Genomic DNA, 18,218 nt, shown 5'->3' with positions numbered 1-18,218 from the left:
ACTTTGTTTCTCTGCCAAGTATACATAAAAGTACTGCTTTAGAGGTTTTACATATATTAAAATACAAAATTTTAAATTTCTATCCTAATAAATTTCAGACATTGAATACTTTAAAAGGATGAATTATTGCTTATAGTTAGTACTTTTTATTAAACTTTTAATACAAATTTTATGAATCCAAGCACTATAGTTTCTCCTAATTTCCCAACCTCATCTGCACTAGCAATATTGCCATCAAATTAAAAATGACAACAAAGAAACCTAAACAGATGGCCTTTCTTACTATTTTCCTAGGCACTTAATATCCTTAGAATGCAGTTTACTGCCAAGGTTACTGTAATTGTTTCAAATTTTGCCCTTGTAGCATTCAAGTAAAGAATTAGCTCTCCTCCCTCTCTGTGCTAAAAATAGTTTTACTGTTGATTAGGGATTTTGTTTAAACTGAAAGAGAATGGAAGTGAGATGACACTACATAGTAACATATCCGTCATAATGGATTCTCAATATAAGGAATTCCAATAGGCAGCAGTCGTTCACTGATCATGTTCAAAGGCAAACTGTTTTAAGACCGTCTTTCTCAATACCTGGTTATCATTTTTGAAGTGTCAAATACCTATTAAATACTGGCTCATTATGATTATAAACCAGATTCAAAAAGAGTTCAGACTTTTTCAGTGATATATCTGTAGGGAAAAAGTAGGTCAAGACTATTGTAGTCTCACAAATTATCTTAAAATAGTGTTTTCTTATTTAAGCTGAAAAGTATTGTATTTATATAATATTTGTTTCCATGGACTACACAGTAAGTATATCATCTCCCTCAGTATTCCACATTACTTATAATTCTCATCAGGAGTCCTTTTAACTGAGGTGCCTGGGTGGCTCAGTCAGTTAAGTGTCTGCCTTCAGCTCAGGTCATGACCCCAGCATCTGGGATTGAGTCCCATGTCGGATCCCTTCTCAGTGAGGAGCCTGCTTCTCCCTCTCCCTCTGCCTGCCACTCCCCCTGCTTGTGCTCTATTTTTCTCTGTTATATAAATGAATGAAATCTTTAAAAAAAAAAAAAAAAGAGTCCTTTTAATGAGAAACACAAAAGCAGTTCATAGTGTAATGCCTCATATGGCCACTGGTTTAAGAATCACATTTAATAAGTTTATTTTGAAAATGCCAGTGGGATATGGGTACAAGTTCACCTGAATTAGGCTTCAGTAATGTGGTACAAAATATTAGAACTAAAGGTTAGACTAGGATGATCCCAAGAAGTAAACTGTTTAGTACCTTTATTTTATGTTAGAAGAAATGAGGCCCATAAACATTCAGGTGCTAAGATGACATGTTTCATTGTTCATGGTACCAAGACTAAAATACACACTATTAACAATTCTGTTCCAGTGTTCTTCACTGCACTATGTAATACGATTAAATTTGAAAGGAGATTAAAGTTAGGTAAAGCTCTAGACTGGAATATAGAACATGGGTACCTTGGAAGGAGATCAGAAAGGATCAAAGCAGTTGATTCCCTAAGGAACTGTGGGTAAATGATGAAGAAGAGGTACATTTCCTAACCAACAGATTTGTCCAGGGCTTTGTCCATACAGCTTTGTCCATACAGCATTTAAAAACAGCATTAAACCTATTGTCAAGATTCCCGCACAAAGTGAAAACAGTGCAATTGAAATAAAAACTTAAAGTAAAAAAAAAAACAAAAAAACAAAACAAAAAAACACAGTAGGAATGGTGGCCTTTTAAGGTAATATCCTTTCATCTGCTCTCTACGGCTGTGTTTTAACAGTCACGAGGATTCTATACAGTGCTTTGTTTTAGCTTTATTCTCATTAAGGACTCATTTAATTACTTAATATTAATTACTTAATATTAATTACTTAATATTCCTTAAGAAACACAACTTGAAATAATTACTTTATTAGAAAAATTTAGCAGTGTTCATTTGAATAGATTCTTGTTCTAGAATTGCTGAAGGTTTTATTTGTCCTTTTATTCTGAATGCAAACCTCTTCACCTTCATGTGTCTTATAGAATTGCATTTCAAATTCCGTTTAAGGAGAAATTTTAAAATCCTCCTTTAAGTCAATTTGAAGGATACTCCTTATTAGCATAAATCACAGCTTAAGAAGTTCTAGAGATATGCACTACTGGGAAATAACTAAGAGGTATATGGTATATGATAAAGAATAAAGAATAGAAAATTTGATTTTAAATGTTTTCAAGATAGCATTTCAGTTGTAATAGATTAATATATTTATTTCATAAAATTTGTTGAGTAAAAAGTGATTGCTAAGCTAGAAATTCTTCAGAGAGGTCTTTAAAGAGAATTTGAAATAAAGCAAATTAGATTTGTAGTTACCAGAATATTTAAAGATGTTTAAGTTTCAAGATTAATTACTACATCTTGTTCCTCTTCTGTTGAAAAATCTTCAGCAATACTCACAACCTGCAGGAGAAAAGTCTGAATTATTTGGCCAGTCAAGTTTATCTTCCAGTATTTTCCCTTAAACAAAACCTCCACACTAGCTAGAGGGTTTTACACAAACTCTTTCATTGCTTCTTGTTGTCTCACTCTTTTCAGGCTATTCTCAATATGCCCTGTATTGTTCCTAATGTTTTGCTCTATTCCTGTTGTTCTGGATGAAAATCCTGCTACCTCCATGGTCACTTAGCTTGAGGTAATACCTGCTTCAGTAATACTTGCTTCCTCTGAGTCTCCCTATCACAATTGCTCTCAATACTCTTCAGAGCTTACAAAATATGCTCTTGTGTTCTCATCTTTTCTTGTACAAGTTTTATCACTCTCAATCATAAACTCCTTGAGGGTGGAGATTATCTTAATTTTCTTAATTAATAATTATTTAATGCAAGATTGATTTCTTCCTCGGGTCACAGTCCAACCTGAGTTGGTAGGGAGGTTTTGTTTTCCACAGATTCAAGTATCCAGGCTCCAGAAGCACCAGGAAAGAGAAGAGAAAGCACGCAGAGAAGGTACACCTGCTCTTTATGCCTTGGCTAGCTTACTTAACATCAGTAAAGCTGATTAAATGCCCTGCAATATACTTAGTCCAGAAAGAAGAATCTGTGGAACATTATCCAGTCTCTCCTGTACCTATCATCCATTCTAATAAATACTTTTTTTAAGCCCAAATAATTTTATGATAGTAAGAAAAATACTAATGTGAGAAATCTGCTCTAAGGAAAATTAAAATGGAGGCAGTTATGTTGATATAATATGGGGATCATTTGACTAATAGAAGCATTTTGGTTTCCATTATCTAATGATTTCCAATGTAACTGTAGTTAATTATATTTGATGTAACAGAAAGGATTTTAGAGCTGCTCTAAAAAAGATGAAATTTTGCATTTTAGTTAAAGAATAAATATAAACATGTTATTCAATAAAGAACTGACACTTATTCTGATAGCAGATCAAAGCCTAAATCCTGGATTAGATGATCAAATTTTAACAGCCAACATTTTAATAACTGTCTTCCCCAATGTATCTCAAATGCACTCTATTAGCAAACATGACAGTCCAATTATTTCCATGGTGCTTAGCATTTCATGGTGGCCTACTGCCAACAGTAGAATATGGAGTGGGAAACATGCCAAGGAAGTTAACTGATTTTAAAAACTAAAATATTGCTAGTGGTGAAAATTCAGGTTTTATGTGAGGCTAACTGCCCTGACCCTGTTTAAATTCATCAGATAAGTAGGTGCCAATGTATTTACTTAAGTAATAATTCTTAATATTCTGCTGGGAAAAAAATGGAGGTAGGTCAATTTTGCTACAGAGAACATGTTAGTAAATGTTGTCACATAAAACATTTTATTTATTACTGGAGAATATAAAACAATTCAAAAATACATTGCAAATCCATTATACATTGATCTGTATCACAAAATCTAAGGTATGAATAAATTAACCTTTCAAAATAGGAAGGAAACATGGGGAAAGTACAAAGATATGTCTAACCTTGGATTGTGTAGGACTTTTCTGTCATTTTATAACGTAAGAAAAACATAAAATAGGAAAATATGTTACTCCTGGAAAAAGCTGAATGACAGAAAAGATTATAATTATACCTAAGAGCATCTGACCCACAGTAGGAATTTAATAAAAATGAATAAATAATATAGTTGAAAGAGGTTTGAACTTAAAGTCAAAAGAACTAGGTTCCAGGCTATGCAATCACCAACTAGCCTTATGACAAAAAATACTAATAATAGCCACAGTTTTCTGAAAAAAACTTATGCATTGCAATTATAATCCTATGAGGTAAGTACTACTATTATGCCCATTTTACCAACAAGTAAACTGAGGTACAGAGGAATTAAATAACTTAATGACAGAGCCAGGATCTAAATTCAGGCAGTCTGTCTCCTGAGCTCCCAATTTTATCTACTGCATTATATTTCTCCTCTATATAATCTTGGTATCCCCTTCTTTACTTTCTGGGTCATAGCTTCATTGGTGAAATAAAGATTTTTGGATTACATGTCTTCTAGCATCTTCTGTATTTCTAAAAAGTTTATCCCAGAGTGGATTTGGATTTTTACATGTAATCAGTACTCTAAACCAGAGCTGGAAAAAAACTAAAAGACTAGATAGTAAATATTTTAGTTTTACAGGCCACACATACTGTCACAACTCTTCAATGCTGCCATTATAAAAGAGCAACAGATAATACATAAACAAACAGTGTTCAGTAAAACAGAAAGAGGCCGTAGTTTGTTGGCTATGTCTAAACCATCATATATAAAATAGGAATCGTTAAGGACAGGTTTAGCAAGAACAAATTTAGAAATATTTAGCATCATTGTGTTAAGAGAGATCTTGACACATGCGATGTTCAAGTCTTCTGCCTTCACTACATCATTTAGGATACTTGACTCTCTACCTGGTTATACAGATTCAAACACCAAATGTATCTGTCTTTTTTTTTAAATAAGAGATAAGCACACATAGTATATTTTAAAAATGTATTTCCAAAAAATGTTAGATTGCTGAGTTAGGTCACACAAGCCTATCAGATGTGTGTTATAGCCAAAATAATACCCATACGCCATAAACCACTCACACATGCGTACACACACACAGAAGGAAAACACACATATATTTTTGGTATAATTGTTGCTAAAGAGAATTTAAAAAACTATTATTTTTATTAAAAATACATTCCACAATAAACAACAAGCAGACAACATTACTTGTAACAAGAACACAAGTTGTTTCCTCCCTGATTTACCTATTAAAGGAGTGGAGAGGAAAACGAGGTCTAAGGTTTCAAACTGTGTTCCTTCCGTATTATTGTAATAATTCAAAACAACTTTTGATATTTTGTTCAGCAAATAATCTGATATTCTGCTCTATGCCTGGCACTGGGCTAGAATTTCTGGGAAATGAGAATAACCTTTGCCTGTGTCCTTTTGAAATATATACTTAATTTTGGGGAGATGACATTCCCAAAGAAAAGTATTTGCTACTGGGCGCCTGGGTGGCTCAGTGGGTTAAGCCGCTGCCTTCGGCTCAGGTCATGATCTCAGGGTCCTGGGATCGAGTCCCGCATCGGGCTCTCTGCTCAGCAGGGAGCCTGCTTCCTCCTCTCTCTCTCTCTGCCTGCCTCTCTGCCTACTCGTGATCTCTGTCTGTCAAATAAATAAATAAAATCTTTAAAAAAAAAAAAAAAAAAAAAAGAAAAGTATTTGCTACTGATCCATTTGTTGAATAATAATGCCGGCATTAAATAATGAGAGTGAAAAAAATTCAAAATAATAATATAAGAAATAGCATGTAAGGCTATATAATTATTTACAAGAGGATAGTTAAGGAACCTTTTATAATTTAAGAGAAATGAGAGAATGCTTTGGATTAGAGTGACCCAGTAAAGTTTTGGAGTTTATTGGTTATAAGGTTCTTATACTAAAGAATGCCTTGGAATAGGCATATGAATATTAAATTCAGAAGACCATGAGAGACTATGGACTCTGAAAAACAATCTGAGGGTTTTGAAGGGACGGGGGGTGGGAGGTTGGGGTACCAGGTGGTGGGTATTATAGAGGGCACGGATTGCATGGAGCACGGGGTGTGGTGCAAAAATAATGAATACTGTTATGCTGGAAATAAAAATAAATAAAAAAAAGAAGACTATTAAATAATAAAAATACTATTTGAAGGCAGACTTTGTATAATTAAAGATGTGTAACATAAACCTGAAAGATTCACTAATTTATTTTATTTTATTTTTTTAATAATTTAGATTCACTAATTTAAAGAAAGAAATACATCCAATAAACCAGTGAAGGGCATAATATGGAAATCAACTAAAACAATCAATTAATCCAAAAGAAGACAGGAAAAAAAGGGGGGAATAAAAACAGTTGAAACAAATAGAAAACAAACAAGATGATAAATGCAAATATAAAATGTAAACCCAAACGTATCAATAATTACATGAAATGTAAATGGTCTAAACAAGGGCTACACTGTAAAGGTGTACAAGGTTTACAAGGTAAACGATGGCCTAAACAAGAAGGCATGATTTGCTAAGATTGGGGAAAGGGAGTTAGACCCACTATGCTGCCTACAATAAAATCACTTTAAATATAAAAATACATAAGGGTAAAGTAAAAAATGGAGAAAGATCACCCAAATCCTAAACAACAAAACAAAACCTCGGAATAGGCATATGAATATTAAATTCAGAAGACTATTAAATATTAGATACTAAATTCAGGCTTCAGAGGAAAAAAGTATTATTGGGATAAACACAGTTATTTCACAAGGATAAAACAGTTAATTCATCAAAAGTATATAACAGTCAAAAATTTATACACCTAATAATGGACCTTCAAAATACATGAAGGAAAAAACTGAACTGAAAGGAGGAACAGAAAATCCACAATTATAGTTAATTTCAACATTATTCTCACAATAGCTAAAACAAGTAGCCAGAAAGGTCAGTAAAGATACACAAGACAAACAATACCAAATAATTTGATCTGAGATTCACAGACCACTCCACACAAAAACAGCAAAATATACATTTCTTTTAAGTTACATGAAAAGCATTTATGGGCAGATAATCTGGAACATAAAATACATTTTAATAAATTTTAAAAGATTAACATAAAGAATGTTCTAGCCACAATGAAATTAAACTAGAAATCAGTAGCAGAAATAGAGTTGACCGTTGAACAAGAGTGTTTAGGGACACTCCCACTCCCCATAGTGGAAGATTCACATATAACTTTTGATTTGCTCAAAAATGTGACTACAAATAGCCTTCTGTTTACTGGAAACCTTACTGATAATAGTCAATTAATACATATATTTTGTATATTTTATGTACTATATATTCTTAAACTAAGCTAGATGTAAAAATATTAAGTCATAAGGAAGAGAAAATACATCTACAAGACTGCACTGTAAAAACAAAACCAAACTATAAATGAACCTACACAGTTTAAATCTGTGTTGTTCAACTGTATACCTGGAAAAATCCCAAAATACATGGAAACTAAATTACACGTCTCTAAATAACCCATGTATCAAACAAAACAAAAAGGTAAAATATAAAGTATTTCCAACTATAGAAAATGTGTAAGCAACAAATCAAAATTTGTGGATGCAACTAAGGCAGTACTTACTGGGAATTTCAAAGCACTAACCAGCCATACTAGAAAAGAAGGATCTCAAATAAATGACTTTAAGAAACTAGATAAATATGAGCAAATGAAACTGAAAGAAAATAGAAGGATAATAAAGTTCTGAGTGGAAATCAATGGAACGGAAAACAGAAAAAGAGAAATTGTTGAAAGTAAAAGCTAGTTCTTTGAGAACATTTATAAACTTCTAGCCAGAAAGATCATGAAAAAAAGTAAGATGCAAATGAACATTACCAAAACTGAGAGCAGTGACATCATCACAAATTCTACACATATTAAAAATGTAACAAATATTATGAACAACTCAGCGCCCATAAATTTGACAGTTTGATAAAATGGAGAAATTCCTTAAAATAAATTACCAAAGTTCACTTAAGTATAAATATTTTGAATAGCCATGTATCTATGAGAGAAATTAATTTTCTTTTGTAAAAAATCTTATCAAAATGTAAGTTGGTGCAACCACTTTGGAAAACAGTGTGAAGATTCCTTAAGAAATTAAAAATAGAGCTTCCCTATGACCCTGCAATTGCACTACTGGGTATTTATTCCAAAGATACAGATGTAGTGAAAAGAAGGGCCATCTGTACCCCATTGTTCATAGCAGCAATGGCCACAGTCACCAAATGATGGAAAGAACCAAGATGCCCTTCAATGGACGAATGGATAAAGAAGCTATGGTTCATATATACTATGGAGTATTATGCCTCCATCAGAAAGGATGAATACCCAACTTTTGTATCAACATGGATGGGACTGGAAGAGATCATGCTGAGTGAAATAAGTCAAGCAGAGAGAGTCAATTATTATATGGTTTCACTTACCTGTGGAGCATAAAGAATAACACGGAGGACATGGGGAGATGGAGAGGAGAAGTAAGTTGGGGGAAATTGGAAGGGGAGACAAACCACGAGAGTCTGTGGACTCTGAGAAACAAACTGAGGGTTTTGGAGGGGAGGGTAGTAGGGGGTTGGGTGAGCCTGGTGGTGGGTATTATGGAGGGCACATACTGCATGGAACACTGGATGTGGTACATTAACAGTTGATTCTGGAACACTGAAAAGAAATTTAAAAAAAATTTTTTTAATCTTATCACAAAGAAAATTCCAGGCTTCACTGGGAAATTCTATCAAACATTGAAGGAAAATATATAATACCTTATATACAAACTTCTAGACTATAATACCATTTCATATAAACTTCTAGAAAACAGATGAACACTTCTCATTTTATGAAGCCAGCATTATCATGATACAAAAATCAGAAAAAGAATACAGACCAATATCCCTTATGAACATAAAAATCCCTAATAAAATTTTAACAAATCAAGTCTGACAATATGTAAAAATGACCAATTAGAATTAATCTTAGGAATGCATGATTTGTTTGGTATTAGGAATATTTGGGAAGTTACCATATCAACAGACCAAATAAAAATGAAACTCATGCAAAGATTACTTTCACATAAAGTATTCGATAAAATCATTTCCAAATTCTATTCCTGAAACTCTCACCAAAATAGAAATAGAAAGGATTTTCCTCAACTTGTTTAAGGCATCCACAAGTAACCTACAGTTAACATAACTGCTGATTTTGAGACACTTCCATTACAACAGATTTATCAATTTTTCTTTGCAGTATTTATCTTTTGATAATCAGTTTTATTGAGGTGAAACTTAAAATACACTCATTTTAAGCACACAATTAAAAGTACTTTTAAAAATATAGTCATGTAGCCATAATTATAATTATGACATAGATGTCCCCTCTGCCTCTATGTAGTAAATCCCTTTTCTTCACACCCAACCCTAGCCTAGGCCCTGGAAATCAGTAACCTTCTGTCACATAGATATAACTTTTTTTAGAACATCATGTAAATGAAATCCTATGTACACTTTTGTGTGCATCAGTAGGTGGTAATTTTTAATGCTGAGATGTATTCCATTTTATGGAATGAACTACATTTGTTTATCTATTCACCAGTTGGGTTGTTTCCATTTTGGGACTATGATGAATAAAGCTGTATTATTCATGCCTGCCTCTGTATGGAGATATCTTTCATTTCTTTAGGGGAAATGCTTACAAAGAATATTGCTGAGTCACACAGTGAAGTGTGCGTTTAACTTAATTTGAAAAAGAAGAAACAAAACAAAACCCAAACTTCCAAAATGGCTGTTGCAGTTTTCACTCCTACGGTGATGAGTCTCATGACATTCACTCCACCATTTTTCTCTTCAGCAGGTTTTCCTTTCCTTACTGCATCATTTCCACTCACATACAAACATGTTTCCATTCTCCATCTTAAAAAATCTTTTGACCCCACGCCTCCTCTAGTTACCACCCATATTCTCTTTCCCTGTTCAGCAATGCTCCTAGAAGGATGGGTCTCCAATCTTTCCTCTCAGCATCAATTAACCCTGCTCCAAACAAACTTCACTACTCCATCAAAACTGTTCTCATCAAAGCCACCAAATCCAGAGATAAATTCTTGTCATCTTTAAGACTACGTTTTCACAGTTTAAAATTATTCATCTCCCCATGAGGACTGTGGACTCTGTGAGTAGTAGTGCTATTAAGTGCTGTTATTTTTCCTATCCTGGATATTAAAAATATTATATGTGCAACCCTCAAAACATGTCTGTTTAATGAACAACCAAAGAAATTTCTTTAACATCTTGAATTGGAAAATCAAACTAGAACATGCCATAATTTAATAATCATAGATTTAGTTAGAATTCTATTGAAGTTAGATTAATTCTGAGATTTACTTTACCTTCACAGAATCCTTAGATGCCTATGCATTATGAGGAGGCATAACTACAGAGATGAAATTCTGAGGAGGCAAAACTACAGAGATGAAATTCTGAAAACAGGTATTCAAAGATTTATATACGAATGCTTACATTTTCCCTTTTGTTTATACTGTTTTCACATTTGTTTGCACTGTTATCATAAAATATAGTTTCTCATAATGAATCCTGTAAAATGTATGAGGTATCCGTTCACAAAACAGAAATAAAGTCTGTCCTAAGGACTTATACTTTAAATAATTAAAAACAAAACTGAAAGTCAAGGCAGGGTTGTGTTTATTTCTATTCTAAATAGTATTCTTAGAATAATAGGTACAAAAATAATTTACAATGTTAGCTACATAAACAACAATATTTTACATTTTATTTCACCAAATTGCTAGGTCATTGTTCATAAGACATTTATTTAACAAATGAACACAAATGCCTTCTGGCTTCAGCTGAATTCACTTTTCCAAAATGTAACTGTTATTATCAAGATCTTACTTCAGTTTCCAATCAAAATCACCAATGAATATTATAAAACTAAGACAGTTCCTTCTCCATCTATATTTCCAATTACCATGTAAGAGCTTTTAAAAAGGAAATAAAGCTGCAATTTCTTAGTATCAATAACAGTAACTCAGGAACAGAATGGGAGGAAATGAAACCATAAACATGTATTACAGCTTTCCAAAATTAAGTTTGAAAGTAGACAAAAGCTTGGTATTTTGAGTAACCTAGGACTCTCTTGCTTAACTCCTATCAACCAGAGCTAAAGGGAGCAATATGTCAAATTAACTTGCTCAATTTTCTTTTCTCAACTGTTTCAATGCCCTTTACAAACACCATTACTGAGCAGCTACTGTTAGCATTAACAGCATAAAACCCAATTTTGGAAGGTTGATATTACAATAGCCTAAATATCACACAGCTGAAAACTCTATGGTGCCAGTTGTTTCATGATACTGAAAGGAAAAATGAGTTTGTGGATGAGCTATTTTTGGTTTTAGAAAAAAAGTCTTCAAAATGGTTTTATTGGTTGATTTATATTTAAATATAAGTAATGCATACAAAATGACTACCACCCATAAGTTAAAAAAATTTGTTAAAATTGCTAACTGAAAAATATTTTGTGTATTATTTTTCACATATTAAATGTGACAGTTATAAGAAAACAGACTTTAGCAAATTGTATTAATCTCACTGGAGCAAAGCCTTCTGTTTAAATAAAACATTGTGTTACTCATTTAAAATAATTTAGAAGTTATTCTCCTTAATGTTTTTAAGTTCAGTACAAATAAAATTTATCACTAAGAATAATGTATAACAAACGCAAAGTCAAATGCTTATCAGTATGAAATAACTAATCTATCTTCTAAATGAACCATGTAGAGCCTACACTTAACATGAAAAATTGTAAGTTGATATAGGTATCAAAAACAATTCCTAGAAAAACAATTATGTCTGAGAACAATAGTTTTCTTAGCATTTGCTATGATAAATATCATTTATTTCCACCACATGTAAAATTAGTAATTGTGGCTTTGTCTATTTTCCTTTATAGGTGCAGACAAAACATGAAGAAAATAAATGTCTTCCTTGTTCATATGGACTCTCTCTCTGGCTAGTCAAACAATTATTTATAATGTTGATGCTTCTTTCAAAACTCATTTAGAAAAAAATATTTTAATCTTCTGGTAAAGAAAGAGATGTCAGATGGGACCAGCTCTTAAACATAAAGAACTATAAGTAAATTAGATCTGATTCTAAAACATCCTCAGAAAACAATGAACTTAACAAAAATAAATTTACTTCATGTCACAAATTGAGCTAACTCCTAATCGAATTTATATTATTATATTGAAAGAGTCCCAGTATTGATTCACAATATGTGTATTCACAAAGCATATATTGTTTTAAACACAGAAGACAATCAAGTCCCCCTGTTTTCTTTACAAATAAATAAAACACGACATTAAACCACGCGCTCCACCATCTATGTGCTCTGCACTCTAATGTTCCGCATGTCTCTCAGCACTACTGTTCGGTAGTTTTGTTCCAAAATCTCCATGTATTCAAAGTAATCACTCACTCGAAAACCATGCAGTGCTTCTTCCTGTCAAAAAATACAAAGAGAAAGTAATTTGCTTGCGTAAAGAAACACAATTCTAAGTTGATAAATTTTAAATAGTTGACTTTTTTCAGCTATAGATGGGGCTTTATGTTGCTAGTAAATGTGTAATTGCTTTTTATGTAGTAGGCTATGTATGTATGTAATAGCAAGAAATCATGTACCTATGAAACAAGCTTGTCTGTTTGTAAAACTAAATACATTTTACAGCTAACAAAAAATAAGACAAATTCTTACTTAATGAAATCTTCCTACTATTTTGGATAAAGTTTCAATTGTAGAATGATTGTTCACATTTTTAATGAATAAAGACCTTTAAGCTTATCAAAGGATACTATAATGTTAAAAGAAATATCTGTTCTACAGCTCTGAAGGTTCATAAAACCTTCAATAGTCTATAACTCATAATGTTGGTACTGTGTATGTCTATGCTAATTCTGAATTTAATGGTATGTCCCAAATGAGGCATTCAAAAATAAATTAAAACAGTAGGAAGATTCACTTAAAATCTTGGAGACTTTACGGGAATTGTACAGTTACTTCTTTTAAAATTTCTAAATACAAGCAATGAAGTACCTACCCTCCAAAAATTCTATAGAAAAATCATATCTAATCCAATGTAGTATTATGGTCAGAGTTTTGGAGGTTATTTTAAAAATTGGACAATTCATACCTTTCTAGAGATTACAGTTTAGAGATAAAAATACTAACAAAACCCAAAAGCAATTCAAAAAGAACAAAAGATAATATAGTATCCTACCAGATATTGTGTTTGAGGTGATCAGTTTATAGATGAGATACATGAATGTATAATGACTAGGAAAACACTACACGCAATTCTCAGTAAGGATGAATGTTTGTAAAAGCCTTCCTCAAATGTTACTGCTCACTTAAGTAATAGTTCTCAGCTTGCAAATGACTTGGAAGAATTTATACTTATTTTGCCATGTATCACCTGAAATATGGATAACCTGGAGGAACAGTTGGTACATCAAAAAAAAATTATTACTGATCTACAAGTCTGATGTTATAGCTGAAAAAACTAAATGATGTTAAGTTGTATGTGTAACATTATAACACTGGCTAGAGTTAACTCCTCCCAACATAAAAATTTGAACTTTGGGCGCCTGGGTGGCTCAGTGGGTTGAGCCGCTGCCTTCGGCTCCGGGCATGATCTCAGGGTTCTGGGATCAATTCCCGACTCAGACTCTCTGCTCGGCAGGGAGCCTGCTTCCCTCCCACTCTCTCTGCCTGCCTCTCTGCCTACTTGGGATCTCTCTCTGTCAAATAGATAAATAAAATCTTTAAAAAAAAAATTGGACTTTACCCTTAATTTAAAAATAATTGTTATCTATTCTTTTATCTCTTCATTAACTCATTCATTCTTGATTATAAACTGAAGACACAAAGGTTAATTTGGTAGGTCCCTGTCCTAAAACATTAACAGCTGAGACACATATTGTGTCTCTGTTTTATGTATAAGCAACTCAATCAAAGGGAAGATGTTCATCCTATAAGTAGCAGAAATACTGGGTCTTTGTAAATTTCTCTCTTATCAAAAAATAGTTCGCTTTGCTTTTGGGGAAAACAGGATTGAAGTAAGACAATTCTTACAGTTCAAGAATTCACTTTAAATAGTTACTGTTGTAGGTCATGGAACTATTTATGAATTTAACCATTCTTTTCATTCAAATTATGTGTGATTTGGCACTGATCAACTCATTAAAACTTTTATGAGGAAGTTTGTATGTCTGTGGAGAGAAATTATAGTAATGTGTTATTCTAACCAGATAAAAACCCAATGTCAGAAAAATTGCTTTAGTGCATATACATGATTTTTAAAAGAATACTTATTGTTCATTAACTGAATCACAATAGAAGATGAGACCATTTGAATAATAGCTCTAATAATTATTTTCTTGGCAAAAATATGCAAAATCTATTGAACATCTTTTAATTACTGTTCCACTTATGGAGAACCATTGTTATCACTTGTTTTACATATATTTTTTCCTTAAAATATTTTTTGAGTTATGGCTTTAATTTTTGGACATTAATTTCAAAATAAAGAGAAAATACCCTGATAACTATTCTGAAGAGACACCCATAATGCAAACTGGTGCAGCCACTCTGGAAACAGTATGCAGTTTCCTCAGAAAGGTAGAAATAGAACTACCCTACAATACAGCAACTGCACTACTAGGTAATTCCCCAAAGGACACAAAAATACTGATTTGAATGGACACATGAATCCCAATGTTTACAGTAGCATTATCAACAATAGCCAAATAATGGAAAAAGCCCAAAGGTATATCAACTGATAAATGGATAAAGAAGATATGGTATATGCATGCACACACACACACACACACACACACACACACACACACACACACATGCTGGAATATTACTCAGCCATCAAAAAGAATAAAATCTTGCCATTTACAATGATATGGGTGGAGCTAGAGAGTATTATGTCAAGCAAAATAAGTCAAAGATAGATACCATATGATTTCATTCATATGTGGAATTTAAGAAGTAAAACAGATGAACAAAGGGGGAATAAAGGAAGGCAAAGCATAAAGTAGATGCTTAATTATAGAGAACAAACTGAGTGTTGCTGGAGAGGAGGAGGATGGGGGATAGATTAAATGGGTGATGGGGATTATGGAGGGCCTTTTGATAAGCACTGGGTATTGTATCTTAGTAATGAATCACTGAATTCTACTCCTGAAACTAATATACAATATGTTATCTAACTGGAATTTAAATAGAAACTTCAAACAAATAAAAATGGCCACATAAGTCTATAAAGATCATTATTTCATAAGAGAAAAATATTCATTTTTAAAAGAATGTTTTTAAATGATGCAGCTCATTATTTAAATTTTACAATTTATAACTTTGAATAAAATCTTCAGAATCTCTAATTCTACTTTTTATCTTCAGAGTGGTATATTCTTCATTTTAGCCTAAGTATTCTTTAATGTCTTTAGTGGATAACTTTACTTTGTAATTATAACCATTTAGGCTGCCAGCTTATCATTCAATTTATAGCAGATAATTTCTTCAGAATACTGCTTTATCATTTGGTTATAGATCTCAGTGTACTGGACTCTGTATAAAAATATGAATTAATTTGTTGTTTTTTTTTTTTTTCAGTAATCTCTACCCCTAATGTGGGGCTTGATTTTATGACCCCAACCTTAAGAGTTGCATGCTGTCCTGAGCTAGCCAGGCACACCTGAATTCCCTTATTCTTTAAGTAGGCAAACATATGTAATTATATAAGCAATACTATCCCTTTTTATATAAACAATGGACTATTTTTTCTAATATGTTACTTCTGAAGTGGTTTACACCTTGGTTAGAAGTTCATTTTGAGCATACTGCATTTTCTTTTTTGTATCTCAATAGCTTTTCAACCAGTGATTGGCTCTCTTCATTAATGCTAGGTTTCAAATGTTGAATCATCAAAAAGCATTAAAAAATTACTATTCTAGGGTGTCTGTGTGGCTCAGTTGGTTAAGCATATGCCTTTGGCTCAGATCATGATCCCAGGGTCCTGGGTTTGAGTCCTGTATCAGGCTCCCTGATCAGTGGGGAGTCTGCTTCTTCCTTTCCCTCTGCCCCTCCCTCTGCTTGTGCTCTCTTTCACTTGCTTGCTCTCTCAAATAAATAAAATCTTTTAAAAAATGGTGAGCCTGGTGGGTATTATGGAGGGCATGTATTACATGGAGCACTGGGTGTGGTACATAAACAATGAATTTTGGAACACTGCAAAAAATAAAATAAAATTCAAAAAAAATAATAAAATAAAAAATAAAAATTACTATTCTAAACCACAATATTTCATGTGCATTCAATATTACATGATGTGGCATATACACAGCTTGTCTCTCTCCTTTGTATATACAACCCAGTTTCAAATATGTATCCACTGATTTTTCTTTTACTATTGAGAACATTTAACTAGAAGGTCCACTGAATTTAAGGTTTTTAAAAAGGTAACCAGACTAGTTAGTGAGAGTCAACCTGATATACTAGAAGGAGTACAAGATTTGGATTCATACCAAAAAGGGTCCAAACCCCCCTGTACTAGTTACTAGATGTATGAACCTGAGCCTGAGGAAGTTTACTGACACTCTAAGTCTCAATTTCTCCTATGCAAATGCAGACAATAATGGCATAAAGTTGTACTGCCTAGACTTCTTTTCCTGGACTATAAAGCCTTACATGATCTGGCCCTGACTCCTCTCTTACTGTTCTATCTCACCTTGTTCTGCCACAGTGGTCATCTCAACACTTTCTAAGTGGGTCAACCTCATTCTTACCTCTAAGATTCTGCATTTGCCTTTCTTTCTATTTAGAAGAATTTTGCCCAGAAGTCCTTGCTTTGCTTTTTCCTTTGCTTCATTCAGATCTCTGCTTACTCTCTCAGAGTAGCCTTTGCTGTACTCTATACAGCATCTCTGACTTAGTATGACTCTCTTAAGATGTCTGATTTCCTTATGATAAGATCTATCAACACCTGAAGCATTACGGTTTTTTTTTTAAGATTTTATTTATTTATTTGAAAGACAAAGATCTCAAGTAGGTGAAGAGGCAGGCAGAGAGAGGGAGAGAGAGAGAGAGAGAGAGGAGGAAGCAGGCTTCCCACTGGGCAGAGAGCCCAATGAAGGGCTCGATCCCAGGACCCTGGGATCATGACCTGAGTGGAAGGCAGAGGCTTTAACCCACTGAGCCACCCAGGCACCCCTGAAGCATTATGTATTTATTCAAATACTTGTCTACCACTAGAATGAAGGCCAGTGTGGGTAGGGACATGGCCTGTCTTATAATACAGCTGTGCCTGGGACACAGCTGTGGTACAATAGTCGATTAAGTCAATGAGTGAATTATTAATACCCATCAATCCCTTTGTCCAGTGCCTGGCATTCAATAAGCACTCAAGATGTTAATGGTTTCATAGGAAGAACATCTTCATTTATTGATGGTCTCTAAAATGGCTAAGTTAGATTTTCTTGATCACGCTACAAATCTATAATGTTCAACATCGAAGATTACTGACTCATCTGTTTTTCAACTCCTTGCCAAAAACATAAGGGAACATTTCACTTAAAATATTATATTACTGTCTTTTCTTGCAATGTCTCAGGAACGTGCCCCTTACAGAAATCAAACTATACGTATGCTTTCAAACATTACTTATATCAGCTAAAGTTTCCAAAAACAATTTCTAGCAAAAATGTTTTTAATTTTTTTTCTAAATATTTTATTTATTTATTTGGCAGAGAGAAAGAGAGATCACAAGTAGGAAGAGGCAGACAGAGAGAGAGAGGGAAGCAGGCTCCCTGCTGAGCAGAGAGTTTAATGAGGGACTCGATCCCAGGACCCTGAGATCATGACCTGAGCCAAAGGCAGAGGCTTAACCCACTGAGCCAAACATGTTAGAGCCACTGAGCCTCTAAAACAGAAAAAAAAAAAAAAAAAAAGTTTTTTAGAGCTACTGCAAGTCTTGTAAATCTGGAATATGAATCAAAGATAATGCCTTTTGGGGTGGCAAATTATAGAAAGTACAAAAAGACTGGGTGTGCTAACATTACATGCCTTAGTTT

The 18,218-nt window shown here is 33.2% G+C and overlaps 1 protein-coding gene across 3 annotated transcripts in view; it reads right to left on the bottom strand.

Moving 5' to 3' along the window:
• Window positions 1-11,606: 11,606 nt before the first annotated feature.
• Window positions 11,607-18,218, bottom strand: part of TBC1D32 (TBC1 domain family member 32) — a 237,348-nt gene continuing 230,736 nt past the window's right edge. For all 3 annotated transcript variants that reach the window (XM_032339668.1, XM_032339670.1, XM_032339669.1), the window contains one exon: window positions 11,607-12,585. In XM_032339668.1, the coding sequence (XP_032195559.1) occupies window positions 12,466-12,585 (120 nt within the window). In that variant the 3' untranslated portion in view covers window positions 11,607-12,465. The remainder of the gene's footprint in view (window positions 12,586-18,218) is intronic.

The sequence above is a fragment of the Mustela erminea genome, chromosome 4 (genome assembly GCF_009829155.1).
Source record: "Mustela erminea isolate mMusErm1 chromosome 4, mMusErm1.Pri, whole genome shotgun sequence".
NCBI classification, from domain to species: Eukaryota; Metazoa; Chordata; class Mammalia; order Carnivora; family Mustelidae; genus Mustela; species Mustela erminea.
The sequence above is the reverse complement of the archived record's forward strand: the minus strand, read 5'-3'. Positions and strand labels throughout refer to the sequence as shown.